Source organism: Protopterus annectens, chromosome 8.part0 (assembly GCF_019279795.1).
Source record: "Protopterus annectens isolate FY-2018-M chromosome 8.part0, PAN1.0, whole genome shotgun sequence".
NCBI lineage: Eukaryota > Metazoa > Chordata > Ceratodontiformes > Protopteridae > Protopterus > Protopterus annectens.
In genome coordinates, this window is record NC_056741.1 from 1,884,087,783 (window position 1) to 1,884,106,874 (window position 19,092).

At 39.9% G+C, this 19,092-nt stretch overlaps 1 protein-coding gene across 1 annotated transcript in view; it reads left to right on the plus strand.

Moving 5' to 3' along the window:
• Positions 1 to 19,092, plus strand: part of LOC122808130 (agouti related neuropeptide) — a 105,780-nt gene that overhangs the window by 165 nt on the left and 86,523 nt on the right. The window contains exon 2 of the mRNA XM_044079100.1: positions 1,766 to 1,949. Coding sequence (XP_043935035.1) covers positions 1,766 to 1,949 — 184 coding nt within the window. The remainder of the gene's footprint in view (positions 1 to 1,765; positions 1,950 to 19,092) is intronic.

Below are 19,092 nucleotides of genomic sequence, written 5' to 3' on the forward strand. Positions count from 1 at the left end.
TAGCAGGAGTAAAGCAACCGTAGTTCATATGTGTATACAGGGCATGCAGAAATTCTTACTCTGCACTGTATAACAGGGTGCAACAATCTCTGTTTAAAGCACTGATTTATAGTATAGAAATGCAACAAGCTTCACTTAGGGTGTTATTTGTGAATTTGTATAAGTATGACTATATTGTTAAGTTAAAACTAACAGTGCAGTTAAACATTATTACAATACTGAGTTATGTGCTTAACAACTTGTTTAGAATAAAAGAGATTTCTGTCTCCTACAGCACTGCTCATCAATATTAATTACATTAAATGCCTTACTTCAAGTATGATTAGGACAGACAGACAAAAGAAACGCTTAGAGTAGGTAAGAAATGGTTTTAGAGAGGCTTAACGTGATACTGATGAATTCTAAACGTTGTAAGTCTTTTCTCTTAGAATCTTAGCATATGTGCTTATTTGCATGCACATTTTTGTCCTAAACTTTTAACCACTTTTAGCAGAACTATTCACTAATGTTTGCCCAGAATGAGCATGTAAATGTTTTGGTGCTTTTAAAAAGGACAGTTCTCCTTTGCAGTGTGTTGGATGTAATAGTAATGATTGTTATTTGTTGTACAAACTATATTTTACATAGCTGTAGAAGTGTAAAATGAAGGACACAAGTCAGGAAAGAACATTTACAACCTGTTAAAGTGCACATAACTTTCAGAGAAATGAAACTGGAGATAAACAATTAGAGGGACCAAGACAGAAATAATAAAAAATGTTAGTAATAAGAGAGAAGGGTGTTGTAAAATGTACACACTCAGCTATAGAAACAGTTAATATCTTTATCAAGAAGGCATTAAAGTGGTATGGATTAATAGGAACAGACTAGACTGAAATGTTAACCGGAAACTCTCTTGCCGGTATAACACGGAAGAGTAAAGCTTTAAGCTATTAGCATGCTGTGTTCTGTAGACATGTATGTTTCATTTGTTATTTGTGTGTTGTGCTGCAAGGATTGTAATCATACTGAATGTACGGAGTCACACCTTGAAAAAAATAGACATGAGTTGCATGTACCGCAGTGCCTCAATGGTTAAGACTTTCACCTCACAGGGTTTGGGATTTAAGCCTGCTATCTGGTAACTGTCTATATAGTTAACAAAATAAAATTAAATATCATCTTGCAGATAGTATGTTGCATATCCAGTTTAAAACAAATAAGACTGTCATTAATATAGGGAAAATACATATAAAAAATTATATGATGCAGCGAAACCTTTTTGGAGGGCTGTTCAGAGGTTCAAAAATTAATTACATTTTGTACAGAGAAAGTGAGACCATAATCTGGTACAGCTGCACAGCTGTTTTCACTTGCTGTGGTAGCATTGTACTGTGCTTTAAGTAAACATATATAAATGAGTTGGTTCCTATAACCATGGGTTTGAGTCCAGCATTCTCCAACTGCTACTCTGTAACCCTAAACAAGCCACATGACTAAACTAAGATTTTTTATCCACTCCCTTTAAAAACAATCTCATAACTAAAAAAGCTTGTTGAACAGAAAGGACAAGAGGAAAGTAATTATACAATCTATATTTGCAAGCATAATATTTTCACAGTTTTACATTTGTTAAACATATTGAAAAAAAAAATTCAGTTGTACCTTCTCTGACCCCTGCAAATGTTTAACCCCGTGTTACAGTAGACTGTATAACTTAGCAAATATAGCTTTATCATGATACAGGTCATGTCACACTTGTTTTCTGTATTTTTGGAACCCTCAGGTTACCATGCTGAACACACTTTTGCTTTGTTGGTGTATTCTTCATGGGCTTCAGACTGTTCTCACATCTGATCCCAGCAACACCCTCCACCTTGAAGAGTTGAGCTCTAATATGAACCGTGCAGGAAGATATGACTACCTGAGTCAGCTGAGGAAAGCCAAACAGCCAACTTATTATTTATCAGGTAAGTATAGTAAACTAGTGTTGTATGCGTAGCATGCACTGAACATCTTTAGTGATGTCTGTATTATTACTATAATGTAGTAACTTTACTGACTTATATACACTTTTCTGTAAAAAAACAAAAAGGTATAAAATGTTTACTTTAGGTATTAGTGCAATGCTCCTACCGTTACAAAAGAACAGAAAAAGAAATCCCAGTGATTTTTTTTTTTATTATTAATCTGAATACACAATTGAAACTAGAATGCTAAGAAAAGAAGGCTATTTCTAGAAAATACTACAGCATATTCTAATCATATGTTATGGCCATGCTTTATAAATTAGTAAAGCTGTATCATCTTGTCTCTGGAACTCTTTCATGGAAAGCAAAAGCTGTGCCTGATAATAACATACAGCATATAGAACAACATATTAAATGAGGTTCTAGTCTCATTTCAGACACTAACTTATGGCCGTATAAAATAGTACACGACTAATCATGTGTAGTAGCGGTATTTTATTCACTGAGATTTTATATGTTTGGGCTCTAGCCATTGGAAATCTTGAGATAGACACTATTATTGTATAACTATGTGCGGTGTGTGTGTGTGTGTGTGTGTGTGTGTGTGTGTGTGTGTGTATGTGTGTGTGTGTGTGTGTGTATGTGTGTGTGTGTGTGTGTGTGTGTGTGTGTGTGTGTGTGTGTGTGTGTGTATTTGTGTGTGTTTTGGGGGTCTTTCACTTCAAACTTCAGTGAATTCTTCATTGAAGACTGCTTTACAGATAATAGATATTGTAAACAGAAGAAATGGCACATATAAAATATTTTGATAAGACATTAGTTATTTAACTGTCATTAGACATACAACTAAAATGTGTTGCCTAATAATATATAACAGATAAACACTTTCATGAAAGGAAAAATATTAAAGTGGTAGGCTAATTCATTTGGAAAAGATCTGTCCTACCTAAATAAACCCTGCCTCAGTAATAATCCAAACCATCATATTCAGTCCATGGAAACCCTATTATGTTACAAAACTAACTACATTAAGTTGCAAACAAACAAATGTATTATCGATTTTTTCTGCATACGATCACTTTTATATGAAAGGCTATGCCTCTTACCTTCTCACCACTTATAAATACTTAATTCTGTGGTTACACAACCCTGGATAAAGGGAAACAATCCATAGTTTATGAACTTGATACCTCCCCTCCTATGTTTTACTTCAGAAACATAATGATGTAAAACAAAAAAATGTAATGTCGAAACCAATTCCCTTAATTACTAGAAAATACCCATCCATCATGACAGCCATCCAGAAAAAAAAAATGCAATAAAATTAAGTGTTTTTCTCAGCAGGCTGACAACTTGAAAAGAGAAACTCAATGAAGAAGAGTCTACATAGCTATGAGCAGGATCCCTGCATCCACTTTTAGCTTTGTCAGTTTTATTTTATATGACATTTATCTATTAGATATGCCACATTTTTTGTGGGAGTTAGAGATTTCTCTTTTCTAGATACTCTATGTTTATTACATTTTTGTTTGTCCAATTATTTGAGCATTTAAATATTTTATACATTTAAATAAATTCTTGTCAATAACTGTTTAAAATTCATTCCTCATTTCTGCACACTAGAACTATATACAATGACCAACAATAAATTTAGACATTGCGCTATATGGAACATTAAGCAGTGCTATCCTGGTATGCACCTATAGTATATATATGTTCCTCCAACCATCATCATGAAGTGATTTCTCACATAGAAAGGCAAACACTGATGCTGTGTACCCCTTAATTGAAGTGAACCCCCACCCGAATTGTTCCTGTGTTATTAGTATTATGAGTGTACAGTTTGTAATGCTAAATGTCCCTAAATATAGTGACCCTCCAACCCAAACACTTCCATCACTGTTTTCTATTCGACACAGAGACTGCTGTGCTGTGTAGTCTGTAATATGGTGCCATGCATCTTTCCTGGTCACATGGCTCTCTAATCCATTCTAAGGATATGGTGCTCCTCCATTCTATTCCTCATCTACCTACATCCTAGAACACAGGCTCTTCAGAGTAGGCACAAAGCCATAGTTCTCAACCTCTTAGCTTAAGAATTTGAGCAATGCCAAAAAAATCATTAGAGATAAGGGCTCTAAATCAGGACAGATCTTAAATATTGTAGTTAGCTGCCAGAATAACATATACCTTGCTGGGTTGTACTTTCTGAAGGATGTGAAGTGTGAAACTCAAATGTCTGTTATTATATTGTCACTTCAATCCTTAATGTTATTTTGCCAGAAACCACGACTGTACAATGGACAGACCAAAAATATGAGGCAATATCAGACACACTCACTGAAATCAGGGACAGCTGAAAGGTATGCACATAGCACGTGACTTGATCAATGAACTGAGCTCCAGCTCTATGTTAATAATTACACTCTGAAGTACACTTAACCCATACCCACAGATACGTGACTGGTTTTGAGTCATTCATCTACAAGTAGTGTGACTTTGATGCTGTGGTCTCCAGTGTGCAGCATACTTTTGAATACAGTCCTTTTTAAATATTTGTATTACATAATCTCTAAATATTATTCAGCTTGCCTCTTTTGTGTGTAGTGGGTTTGGTTCTCAAGAAACATTTCCATTTCAGTAGCAGCTTATTGCCTCTCTTCCAGGCTTGAAATGTTAATATACCTGAAAGAATTCAAGATTTAAGAAAGTCATAAAGTCCAAGAAAATCTTGGTTATTTAAATGACAGCTTACAGCAATATATCATGCTGGTTAGAGAATGAAGAACTTTCACAGTCAGAGAGTCAGAAAAATGAATGGTTAAAAAAAGTAATAACACATTTTCAGATGTCCCCAGCAAATGCAAATTTAGTGCTCATTAAAAAGTTTTACATTAGAAAAAAGTGGCAGAAAACGTTTGTATCGTAAAACGAATCAATAATTCATTAAATTTTTCTTAATTTCTGTGGGTAATTTGTTCATACTGTAGATATATCTTACTGTTTATCTTTCTAAACTACTTTCTGTTCTCCTTTATGAGCAGTTTATTTTTAAAAAATTCTGATTTTGTTTTAAAGCCTCAAGATCATCTTTAGTAAACAGGTTCTGTCTTCGTTGAGAAGGATTTAACAGCAAATAACTATAAAGGAGATAATAAAGCAAGTTAAATAAGGAGTGTCATACTGCATACAACTTATAAGTAAGTTGCTTGTCGATGACTGCATAAAAGCACTGATTTTTTGTAACAAAAGTAGAAGAAAATAGGGTTTAAAGAGATAAAACAACTTGCTGGGACAGGCTCTTTTTACCCTGAGCAGGATAAAGCAGATAATGCAAGATGAATGAATGAATGAGTGAAGTAGTACGCATTAACAAAGAAGTCACCATTCAAAATAAGGAACCTAAAGGTTGGCTGTTGAAGCAAAATGTAATTAGAGCACAGCAAGCAGCCGTACAACCGTTTTGTCAGAGTCAGAGATAATACTATAGGAAGGCCCCTTCTGAAACACGCTGATGGAATGGTAAGCAAATCATACACAGGAGTATTGTACGGGTATGCTGAGATTTGAGAGAGTACTTAGCATTGATTTAGACTGAATGAAGAGGAAAATGTGATGTGTGGGTAGGTGAGGAACAGGATGCAAAAGGAGCAAATGATTGTTGAGGCAGATAAAGGTTGCAAGTGATTGTTGAGAGATAAATGTGGCAAGTGATTGTTGCGACAGATAAATGTGGCAAGTGATTGTTGAGACAGATAAATGTGGCAAGTGATTGGTGAGACAGATAAATGTGGCAAGTGATTGTTGAGACAGATAGATGTGGCAAAGGCTGACAATATTCAGTCTGTCAGTACTGTACAGTTTTCTGTCATGAGCCAGAGAGAAAAAAAGAAAGGAATGTGAGCACAATGTGTACAGAATGGCAAGAAAACAAAACATTCCAGTAGTCATAGAAATGGAATACATTGTAGTGGACATGGTGTGATCCATGTGAGTACAGAGGGAGATAATGCAACCCTCAAGAAATGAGGAATACAGGCATATTACTTTATATCATATCTGACAGCAAAGGCAACACACATCATACTCTGGAAATAGAACACTTAACCTCTTCCTGGAACTGGATTTGTAAAAGAAAAGACACATTAGTGCAGATGAAATTGAAGACCCAAAAATGGGAACAATGGAGATACAAGCTTTGATATGGATAGCTGAGATTCATTACTGCAAATGCATATGCATTTCTGCTAGAGGACTGCAATGTACAACACCCTTCACATATATTTACCCCTGGAGTTATAAATATTTTTTGCTAGTTTTTCTATGCATATCGGCCCGTAATAGGGTTTCCAGTATTTTAATGTACTACATATGCTAATGGATTAATTTTAGCCATACCTCCCTACGTAAAAATCCATACCTCCCTACGTAAAAATCACTATATTTCCCTGCTATTTCAAATGACTAAATTACTGTACTGTTCTAAAAAAAAAAAAAAAAAAAAAATATGAATATATAGCTTAGGCTATTTGTTTTTTACCTGTTTTTTTTTTCGCTGTATTTTCTACTACACTAAAATGTATGCATTGTTGCTTAAATGTTTAACCTTGTTTTAATTGTGGAGCTTTTCTCCCTGGGCCTCCACTGAAAATGGAAATTATCCAGCTGGACTAGCCCGGTCAACAAATGTAAAATAAAAATAAAATAAATAAATAAATAATGTCTGGGTCAAAGTTCCTCAAACATATTTCTGTATACTATGTGCGTATATCCTGTAATACCCTTTTGGACAGTTCTTTGACCTATTTTATGTTATGTTATGGTGTGTGTGTGTGTGTGTGTGTGTGTGTGTGTGTGTGTGTGTGTGTGTGTGTGTGTGTGTGTGTGTGTGGACAGCACTGTGTTAAGTGAAACATTTAACTGAATTCTGGCATCAATAAGCTAAAATACATTAGTGAGGAAATTGTTTATATATGAATTCATTCTCTTCATCAGTCAGACATTTAAGCTGAACATAGCAAAATGTTTGTGTGTGTGTTCATGTGTGGTGGAGGGCTGTACTGCTTTGCACTGCGTCTTACAGCAGTGACATAAAATACATTTGCTGTTGCTACTACTTGTGCATTCCTTCATTTATTTGATCTCACTGACACAGTGTGCAGTCAATAATGTGGTTGTTAATTGCCCAGGTACATGATTGTGTGTGTGTATGTGTGTGTGTGTGCGTGCGCATGAGTCCGTGAGTCCGTGTGTGTGTGTGTGTGTGTGTGTGTGTGTGTGTGTGTGTGTGTGTGTGTGTGTGTGTGTGTGTGTGTGTGTGTGTGTGTGTGTGTGTGCGTGTGTGTGCGTGTGTGTGTGTGTGTGTGTGTGTGTGTGTGTGTGTGTGTGTGTGCGCATGAGTCCGTGTGTGTGTGTGTGTGTGTGTGTGTGTGTGTGTGTGTGTGTGTGTGGTGAGGGGCATTATTAAATACTGACAGAACTATTTCTTCCAACAATAATTGCATATCCTCCAGCAACTTTGAAACACAATCCCATGGAAGTTTTACATCAAAAATCCTAAAAAATATATTTTATACTAATAATAAAACACATGCAAAACAATTTAACAGCACCTTTTCTAAATGCAATAATGATGTGCTGTGTAAAAATTACAGGGGTATAATGGAGGCCTTCCATGGATGGTAAGGCCTGCTGTTACCACTGGGAGTTCCATTATTTTCTTATAATGTCCACCCTGTCAAACTTTATTGCTTGCACAGGGTACATCTGAAACAAGCTCTCAACAAAATGACTCCAGAAAAAAATTGCTGTATTATTGATGCAATAACACATGCTGGTTTGTGCAGCGAATAAATTATTACATACCAACATTTCTTCTGTACTTGCCCTTTGGTTTTATTCTTCACAGCACTGTGGATGAATTAGTATGTGTTCAACAAATGCTACAATATGTTTTGCAATTATTTAGATAGACACAAACACATGCAGGGGTGTGTGTGTGTGGTAGATATGTGTGTATCTATCTATAAATCTACAGCTCTATCTGTGTGTGTGTGTGTGTGTGTGTGTGTGTGTGTGTGTGTGTGTGTGTGTGTGTGTGTATGTGTGTAGAATTCAACTGAATTAACTGAATGTAATATCTATTACTATTCAGTGGGTATTTTTTATTTTTCACCACTATTAAAATTGGTACTTCAAATTATTTTCGTGTATTCCTCTAGTTCAAAGCAATTTTCCCATGATAGATCATTTCAAAGCTTGTATTATCAATGGCCGCAGACAAGTTCAGTCTGAGTAAGTCAGGATGTATCATCTGAAGAATGTTGCTTGGGATGGAAAACACTTTCTAATTGAGACTTCCACAACAGGAGCATTGTTTTTCCCCAAAGTTGCAGTAGCTTTGAAAGTATTTGTATTTGTGATTGCATGGATCATAGTCACCAGTAGCAAGTGTGAGGGACTTTACCCCTGCAGAAAAGGCTGTATCTATATTGTAATTTAAATTTATTTTATTTTTGTTTAGGGTGATAGTAAATGTTGTGGACTGGCTAGAATAGCTTCATATTGAGGAAATACATCCAGCTGCTCAGTAGACATTAATTACAGGGCTGTGGCATACATTATGTTAAAAAACATCCTTAAGAATGACTTACTTTTTCCATCTTCCGCTTATAACATGCTTTGCCTTCTCCCTCTGACTCTGTCTCTCCTGCCTAAACTCCTGCAGCACAAATAGCCCATATTATGCTCCCATGCTCTCTTCTGGTTTAAAATGAATATGTGCTTAGTGCTTGCAGCTTTTCCTCATGGTCATTCCCATCATCCTGGCTATGTAATTGTACATTTCTGCACAGCCTAACAGCTAAATGTTTCTATCATTGTATGCAGTATTCAAGTTTACCTAACCTGAACCCTGTACTTTGACAGAACACCACATTTCTTATGAATCCGTCCTCTTAGCAACTTACAAAGCCTGTACCGTATTGCAGGAACTGAGTTTGAGAATGACTCTCATGTCCACTTCCTGCTCGTTCTACTGTAGAGCTACTTGCCACAGTTTAGGAAACATGCAGCATTTTGGCTATTTTTTAATAAATCCCCATGCCAACCTCTTTGTATTTATTATGCTAGTTTTATTAGCGCTATTTTATCATCATGGGTAAGCAATTTCATTATTTTTCTCTTCTTGTCAGTCATATCAGACAAAAATACACTAAAAAGGTATACCACAACCTAGAACCTCACAGCATGTCACTCTCTATTAATCCAAGCTTTAATTATGTTTTTTGTATTAAAAGACTCCAGAAACAAATGTACACACAATCAGATTATTCTATTCCTTTACACTACATTGTGAAATGGCAATTAATGGAAACATACCCCCAGATTCTGCAAGCCTTGCACGGCATGCAGGATTAGTGCAGGAGCTCTAGCAGGCAATATGTCTACCGTGTGATCCAGGAATAGCCTGCAGGGGCGTGCACAAGCACTCCTGCACTAGTCCTGCACGGACTCAGCCCCTGTATGCAAATTATCCCATTTGCAGGAGAAAGCCATGCAAATGAGGTGAATTTGTGATCCAGGAAGCTGGAAACCGGCCATGCAGGACTAGTGTAATCTGCAGAAATGTACTCGGTTAGTAACCGAGTACATTTCTGCAAATTCCAAAATGGAGCAGTGACAGCTCCAAATAAAGGGTGCATATCAGTCAGGAAGCATGCCAATGGACAAGTATAAGGCCATTGGCATTGAAAACAGCTTAAAAAATAAAAAAAACTTGTATTTTTTTAGCCGATTTCGGCTGTTTAAGCGTAGGGCAGCAGCGCGCAAACAGGATCGGGAGGGGGGGGGATAAGAAAATAAGCCTAAAATAAGCATTCTAACTAAAATCACTATTCTGCCATTAATGTCAGTAGCAGGCAGAAGACAACATGGCCAGTGAGTAGTGGTTGCTAAGGGGGGAGGCTCAGTGTGAGACATGTAACTATGCATTAGCAGGCAATCCTATGCAAATGAGGGGAATGATAGTGAATCCCAGTTTTCCCCAGCATGCTAGTCAGGTCTAAACAGTGTAAGAGCAGGAATAGCTTGGTACAAGCCTAGGAGTTAGCTGATATCATTGGGGGGGTGAGTGTCAGGCATACTGTAAGCTGATTGGAACCCTGTGGCTCAGGTTTGCTCCTAACTAAGCACAGCTAAGCAAAGGGGTGTGTCTGAGTCTGCCTAGCACTCTTTACATTGCCTAAGCAGGTGTGTGTGCCCCGCACCGGGTTTTAAAGAAAAAAAAAGGTAAACCAGGAAATAGCAGCTCTGTGCACATTTGAGCACTGTGTTTGAGCGGTCGCGCCCCTGGGCTTAAACAGGAAGACAATGGGAAGGGAAAACAGTAGTAGGAAGTTAATCAAGGAGAACTAGCATATCTGGCAAGTGAAATGTATCAGAATCAGCCAATTACACAGGCAGCAGACCAGCCCTGCCCAGAACACTACTATAAACTATGCAAACACCTTCCACTCTGGTTTTTCCCATACTCTACATCACTGGTGTATACAAGCGGTGAAGTTTTAACAGACAAAATAACAAAATGATAGGGGCTGTAATAGCTATCATACGACAACTTGCGGAAGAGGCTGAGGGTGTTGAGGACATGTATGCTGCTGTTCAACCCACAGTGAGGAGATGGAGAAGAGTGTAAAAACCCAGGGTAACCTACCATGGGCTACATATGAGCTGGTGATAGTGGAGCGCTACAGGGTGGACAGGGTCCTTCTACAGGAAATTGTTGAGCTGTGCTGGCCGTACCTGACACACAGAACTAACAAAGGGGAACCCATCCCAGTGGATACCAAGGTATGTGTAGGCCTAAGAATATTAGCTACAGGTACCTTCCAAAGGCCAACTGGGAATATGATGGGGATCTCACAGGCATCAGCATCCAGGGTACTTCACCAGTTCCTGGATGCCATGTCAGCACATGCCGGTGACTATGTATATTTCCCCAACACCCGTAAGCCGTTGGCCAGCAATATGCAACTGTTCCACCAAATAGCAGAATACCCTGAGGTAGTGGGTGCTATAGACTGCATGCACATATGCATCAAAGCACCACCCAGTGAGCGGGGTAGGGTCTGCATCAACCACAAGGGCTTCCCCTCCATCAACTGCCAGGTCATGTGTGATGCCCAGGACATAATAATGAATGTGTGCGCTGGCTGTCCTGGAAGCTATCACGATTCCCACATCTGGCATCTGATGCAGCTGTACCAGAGATTTGCCAATGGGGACATCCCTGATGGTCACCTAGTGGGGGATTCTGGATACGCACTGGAGCCGTGGCTGATGACAACCATCAGAAATGCACACACACTGGAACAAGAACTTCAGAATGAGGCACACTCACAGACCAGGATTATAATACAGCATGTGTTTGGGATGCTCAAGTCATGGTTCTGGTGCCTGGACACATCTGGTGGAGCCTTGCAGTACTCACCAGCTACATGTACCCAAATAGTTATCATATGTGACATGCTACACAATATGATCCTGCGGAAACAGCTGCAGCAGGAACAGCATGGGGCAGGGCCACACAGCCCCCCACCATTGCGAAGGCCTGCACAGGCATAGAGTGACTCGGAGGAGGAACAACCTTAGCCTGTCCCAGTAGGCAGAAGGAGGTGTGCCCAGTATGTCCTGGTCTTGACAAAGAGGCTATGCTATGCACATACACTGGCACAGGAGGGTCCCAGGGAATAACACCTCTCTCTGACTCTCACATACAGAAAAAAGGATGCCAAACATGACACTACCTGTGCTCAGCCATGTGTAGGGAGTGTACTATGTGCATTCGACAAAAGCAGCCCTGCAGCACCACCCTCAATACTGGGACATCCACAAGGTAAGTGACTCACACATGCCAGTCAAGCAGGTTCACATACCCAACAACAGTCACAACCAGCAGGACAGGTGTAGACAAACACAAATAAAGGCTGTGATATGGCCTCTGAATGATGCCTGTGGGTAACCTCCACCCCCCCAGGCCTACATAGACAGACTACAGCAGGTCAGGCAGTGGGATATTAATTCTGAAGGGTAGAAAGTCAGAAACTAATATGTAGGTCACTCAAAGCTAAGACCTGTAGTACACTGATATCCCTCTAGTCAGCATGATAGGTTAGAATACAGAATGTAATAGAGTACCTGCCATACCAGTACAGTCATAGCAAATGTGTACAAGTGTCAGGTGTGCCCCCGATCCTACGTAGAAATGTAAAAACAGTCAGGTGCCCCCCCCAATCCTGTGTAGAAATGTAGTAACTGTCAGGTGTGCCCCCCCAATCCTGTGTAGAAATGTAGTAACAGTCAGGTGTGCCCCCCCAATCCTGTGTAGAAATGTAGAAATAGTTAGGTGTGCCCTGCCCAATCCTGTGAAGAAATGTAGAAATAGTCAGGTGTGCTCCACCCCATCCTGTGTAGACATGTAGAAACAGTCAGGTGTGCTCCCCCAACCCTACCTATTTATGTAATAACAGTCTGGTGTGCCCCCCAACCCTGTGTAGAAATGGAGAAATAGTCAGGTGTTCTCCCCCCATCCTGTGTAGGAATGTAGAAACAGTCAGGTATGCTCCCCCCAACCCTATCTATTTATGTAGTAACGGTCTGGTGTGTCCCCCCCCCACGAATCCTGTGTAGAAATGTAGAAATAGTCAGGTGTGCCCCCCAATCCTGTGTAGGAATGTAGAAACAGTCAGGTGTGCTCCCCCACCCCAATGTATGTATGTAGTAATGGTCTAGTGTGCCCCCTCAATCCGATGTACACATGCCGTAACAGTCAGGTGTGCCCCCCCCAGCCCTGTGTAGAAATGTAGGAACATGCATGTGTAGGTATAATACCAGTGGAGCACAGATGCACAGAGGTGGCCAAGGTAGCAGGATAGGTTGTAGCATCTGCACAATATGCAGGTATGTGTGTGTTAGGTTGGTGTGTGTTTCATATTGTGTGAGAGTGGTCAGTATGTATGCATGTTGAGGTAAGACCTGGTGACCATTGCCCACTACTGCTGATGACAGGGACAAGTCCTCACAACTGCAGTGCTAAACATAATACCCACTAGTATAACACAAGCTAACAGTAAGCCATTGCAAATGTATGGTGGTAATATGTGTCACCATCTGAAAGACTGACATGGCATGGCTGTTGGGCTAGTTATACAAGCAGTACACAGGAGAAAGTACCCCAGACATACAGTATATATTGTGTCACTGTGAAATGGGCACACCTTGGAATAGTACAAACAGGTATGCATCACATTATCTGGTCCTATAGTCGGGGATACCGGTGTTTTCTGCCCAAACACTCGCAGATCACAAAGGAGGTAGGACTGATGTATTGAGAAACAACTGATGCACATGCACATGCAAGCATAACTGGAATGCCCAATGCATGTCTGTATGTCAGATGCAAGTAGTGTCCATAGCACACATGCAACCAACTCACGCAAACACCACCCATGGGTGCCTCCCTAGTTGTACCCCTGCTGTGGGGAATGGGTACAATATGACCCCAGCTGTATATGGCAGTAGTGAAAGAATGCAGCATGCAGTGCAGGTGTCCCATGCAGGTGTGTCACCAGTTGTAGGTAGTACCCTGCCAGCATCCACACCACCAATCAAGACAGATAGAAGGTATTGGCATGAACACCTAGCACAGCTACCCTGTCACCCCAGGGGAATATGCTGTATGATAGTCTGAGACTGTAGGACAGACAGAATGCAATGGCCTGCCACATCTGGCCCGCATTAACAGCTAATGACCCACCAGGCCTCTGCAAAGGGCCTGTGTGTCACACGTACTGCCATTGCATGTTATGTCATGGATACCCAATTAACAACACCACACACTCCACATACTCCATATGCAAGGCCATGTGGACAAACCACAGTAACATGTCCACCATGTCCCACTGCATGAACTGTCAACCAAAACCAACACCCAGCTGTGATGGGGTGATAACCATAGGGAAAGTATCAGAGAATGTATGCATAATGTAAGGAAGAGGAGAGAATAACTGAGGGGGGGGGGTGGGAGCATGGCAAGCATGGAATGTGCAAGATACAAAGCTGTATGCACACACTATCCCTGGCTGTAAACACAATAATGGGTGCCTACATACCTGCCCATACACCACAATAGGGTAATGTACTGACCCATGGCCCCTGCCTCTGGGTAACCTGTGTGAATCTGTACATTACCATAGCAATCTAAGGCTATACTGTCATGTTGATCGATGTACATGTATGGGATCCCCTGCCAGCATTGTACCAAGGTGCTGAACCAGATACACAGACCCAGCAGCAAGTGTCTGCAGCACCCCCTCCAGGATGGCATAACCTACCATGAATATGTAGGCGTCTGCCCACAATCCCGCACACAGCTGCAGTCATCCTTGTCCCCCAAGACATCACTGTGAGCAGGAATGTCCACCTGACAGTACATGTGGACAGAAAACATAACAGTGTATAACAGTACACATCTGAATATCTCTGCTAACAGCAGCACCATGTAGCTGAAGCAGCACAGACACAATCACCTACAGTGCACACTATCCCCTATACACTTTGTCCCCATATTGCCAAATGATTGACGGATACCCTGCAGAAACAGTTTTCTACCTGTAGGTGTACAACACAAAGGTCTGCACTGGAGTACAAACTACCTGGAATTGATCTACACATGCAATACAGAAGGGCATACTTGGCATGCTCACACACTCTTAGAGAAATGAAAATGTCAGACAACATACTGAAAGGTCATACTGGGCATGCTCACACACTTGCAAGCATGAAGCCCATGTCTGCAAACAACAGTGGGCCAGACATATCTTGCAGTTGCAGATGTTAGTGCAGACACTCCTCAGTATGCACCACTCATGCTTTGCACACACAGTGGATAGGAATACAGACATATATCCAAGAACAACACATTATAATAAGCCAAAAGTAGACATGCATAGCTGTGTGGAAGAGAGTGACTGTGACAAGGAGCCATCCAGGCCTGTCCCACCCAGCACACAGCCAAATGGCTACAACCACATGAGGTTCAGATGTCACTCACTGTAGATACTAGCCAACGGTATCTGTCAGCAGTACTGACTATGTGGTGCAAGTGCCAGCTGTGCAACATGACTGCACAAGGAAGCAGGCATCTAGCAGCTGTATGCATGTACCTATGGAATATGGCCCTGCGTGTGCCTGCATGTGATGTGTCAACCCCTAGATGAATGGGTTATGGCCCATGCACACACACTGGCCTCCCCATAGCCCTACTATGACAAGTCTGCTGATGTCATCCACCTTGAAATACACCTTTGGGAAGGTAGTAGCCCAGTGATCTCCATGGCGTGTCCTATAACTGCGTACTGCTGTAGTGTGATAAAATAGTTAGGTAAGAGTTCTAATCCCAGACTTGGCAACTGTGTGTGTGTGTGTGTGTGTGTGTGTGTGTGTGTCTGTCTGTCTGTCTGTCTGTGTAGAGAGCAATGCTTTTTAGGCTAGTCACACTCCATACAATTCAAATGCCCTACTTTGGCAAGGCTGCTGATGTCATCCACCTTGAAATACACCTTTGGGAAGGTAGCAGCCCAGTTATATCTGTGGTGCATCCTATAACTGTGTACTGCTGTAGTGTGATAAAATAATTAGGTAGGAGTTCTAATCCCAGACTTGGCAACTGTGTGTCTGTGTAGAGAGCAATGCTTTTTAGCTTAGTCACACTCCCTACAATTTAAATGCCTTACTTTGGCAAGGCTGCTGATGTCATTCACCTTGAAATACACCTTTGGGAAGATAGTAGCCTAGTAATCTCCGTGGCACATCCTACAACCGTGTACTGTTGAAGTTTGATAAAATAGTTTGGTAGGAGTTCTAATCCCAAACTTGGCAACTTTGTCTCTATCTGTGTAGAAAGCAATGCTTTTTAGGCTAGTCGCACTCACTACACTTCAAATGCCCTACTTTGGTGATCCTGTTGATGTCATTCACTATGAAATACACCTTTAGGGAAGACGTACTCCAGTTATCCCCGTGGTGCATCATATAACTACTTCATGCTGTAGTGTGATATAGAACTATGGTAGGGGTTATATCCCCACACATGGCAGTTGTAGAGGCTTTGTGTGTGTTTCTATGTCTGTGTAGGGAGCAATGCAATTTAGGTTTGTCACACTTGCTACACTTAAACAGCAGAAAAACAACAGCAGCAGAACCACAGCAACACTATTTTTATTGTAGATAAAGTAAGCGCTTTCGTCGGTGTACTCCACCAACTTCATCAGACAAATGACATAACATGTAGTTGCAGTTTAAATACTTTCAAACTGCCATATCAATTACACAATTAAAACCATTTTTTTTAAATTAAAGAGATATTCCCAAAAAAAAAATTGCAACACAGAACATCAAAGTGGGAATAAAAAACTACATTACTAGTTCTGTAACATAGTTAAATATAAATAAGTCCTTTACATTAGCAGAACATTGCAAAGTCTTTATCATAAATAGAAACAAAAAATATATGGTTAAAAAAAGAAAAATATATGGTTAAAACCAGTCAACCAGTATGATAACAGTATTACTGAGTCAAAGTTTTTGTCCCTTCTCTGTATAGCTATTTGTGTCCTAAAATTCTTCATCCAAAAACTTTGATGTGAACCAACACCAAAGACCATATATATGGCGCTAATCCACTATGCTTATGTTTAAATGAATTAAGTTGGAAGTTTATAGGCATTGCTAAAGCCCAAACCCAGTACTTTAAGAAGACTTACACCATATATTGTGATTCTAATAATGCACCAGAAAATACACTAAAAAATATGAAGTGTATAATATCAATTGTGCTATAAATGTAGTTTTGTTAATAATGTTATTACATTAAACAAGCTATAGTTAGAATACCCTTATCTATTTATAGCCTTAAGTTTGAGAATGCATTTAATAGAAATGTAATCATTAAGCCCTGGGGGCACATGTGCAGAGGTACGTACCTGCCATCTCAATTCACATTCACACACTTAATGATTACATTTCTATTAAATGCCTTCTCAGACTTAAGGCTCTAAATAGATAAGGCTATTCTAACTATGGCTTGTTTAATTTCATAACATTATTAACACAACTACATTTATAGCACAATTTACATTATACACTTCATATGTTTTAGTGTAGTTTCTGGTGCTTTATTAGAATCAGAATATATGGTGTAAGTCTTCTTAAAGTATTGGATTTGGGCTCTAACAACTCCTATAAACTTCCAACTTAATTAATTTAAACATAAGCATAGTGGATTAGCACCAGATATATGATTTTTGGTGTTGGTTCTCATCAAAGTTTTTGGATGAAGAATTTTAGGACACAAATGGGTATACAGAGAAGGGACAAAAACTTTGACTTGGTAATACTATTGTCATACTGGTTGACTGGTTTTAACCATATATTTTTCTGTTTTTAACCATATGTTTTTCTGTTTCTATTTATGATAAAGACTTTGCAATGTTCTGCTAATGTAAAGAACTTATTTATATTTAATTATGTTACAGTACCAGTAATGTAGTTTTTTATTCCCACTTTGGCATTCTGTGTTGCAAAATGTTTTTTCTGGGAATACCTCTTTAATTAAAAAAATTGGTTTTAATTGTGTAATTGATATGGCAATTTGAAAGTATTTAAACTGCAACTACATGTTATGTCATTTGTCTGATGATGTTGGTGGAGTACACCAACGAAAGTGCTTACTTTATCTACAATAAAAACAGTGTTGCTGTGGTTCTGCTGCTGCCATTTTTCTGCTGTTTAACTGTTTTGATTTCACAATTTGAGGAGTTTGTTTTGGTTTACACTTGCTACACTTCAGATGCCCTACTTTGGTGATCCTGCTGATGTCATTCACTGTGAAATACACCTTTGGGGAAGGAGTACTCCAGTTATCCCTATGGTGGGTCCTATAACTGCTTCATGCTGTAGTGTGATATAGACCTCTGGTAGTGGTTCTATCCCCACACATGGCAATTGTGGAGGTTTTTTGTGTATTTCTATGTCTGTGTAGGGAGCAATGCAATTTAGGCTAGTCGCACTCATGACACTTCATATGCCCTACTTTGGTGATCTTGCTGATATCATTTACTGTGAAATACACCTTTGGGGAAGAAGTACTCAAGTTTTCCCATGGTGTATTCCATAACTGCTTCATGTTGTAGTGCGATATGAAACTCTGGTAGGGGTTCTATCCCCACACATGGCAGTTGTGGAGGTTTTTGTGTGTTGTTTCTATGTCTGTGTAGGGAGCAATGCAATTTAGGCTAATCACACTCACTACACTTCATATGCCCTACTTTGGCGATCCTGATGATGTCATTCACTGTGAAATACACCTTTGGGGAAGGAGTACTCCGGTTATCCCTGTGGTGCGTCCTATAACTGCTTCATGCTGTAGTGTGATATAGAACTCTGGTAGGGGGTCTATCCCCACATATGGCAGTTGTGGATGCTTTGTGTGTATTTCTATGTCTGTATAGGGAGCAATGCATTTTAGGATAGACACACTCACTACATTTCAAATGCTCTAATTTGCCAATCCTGCTGATGTCATTCACTGTGAAATACACCTTTGGGGAAAGAGTATTCTAGTAATCTCTGTGGCATGTCTTATAACTGCATACTGCTGTAGTGTAATACACTAGTTAGGCAGGAACTCTAATCCCAGACATGACAGGTGTGTGTGTGTGTGTGTGTGTGTGTGTGTGTGTGTGTGTGTGTGTGTGTGTGTGTGTGTGTGTGTGTGTGTGTGTGTTTGTAATTCATATCCTTTGTGGAGGTGGTTGTGAGTATGTAACAACTGAAGTCAATGGTAAGAGGGTTTGGAAAATTTCTTATATGGTGGCCCTAGTATATATCACAATGTCCACCGTACAGGGATAACAGATGTGAAATAGCCGAGAGGTGGGGTGCATATCCGTACCCCTACATTTGATGTCAAGGCCAGGTGAACAAAGTGAGTGACCCTAGTAGTACCCAGATAACACTATCAACCCATGTCTCATACACATACACATGCTTAGGCAACAGCCACTATGTTGGTAGTACCCTGCAT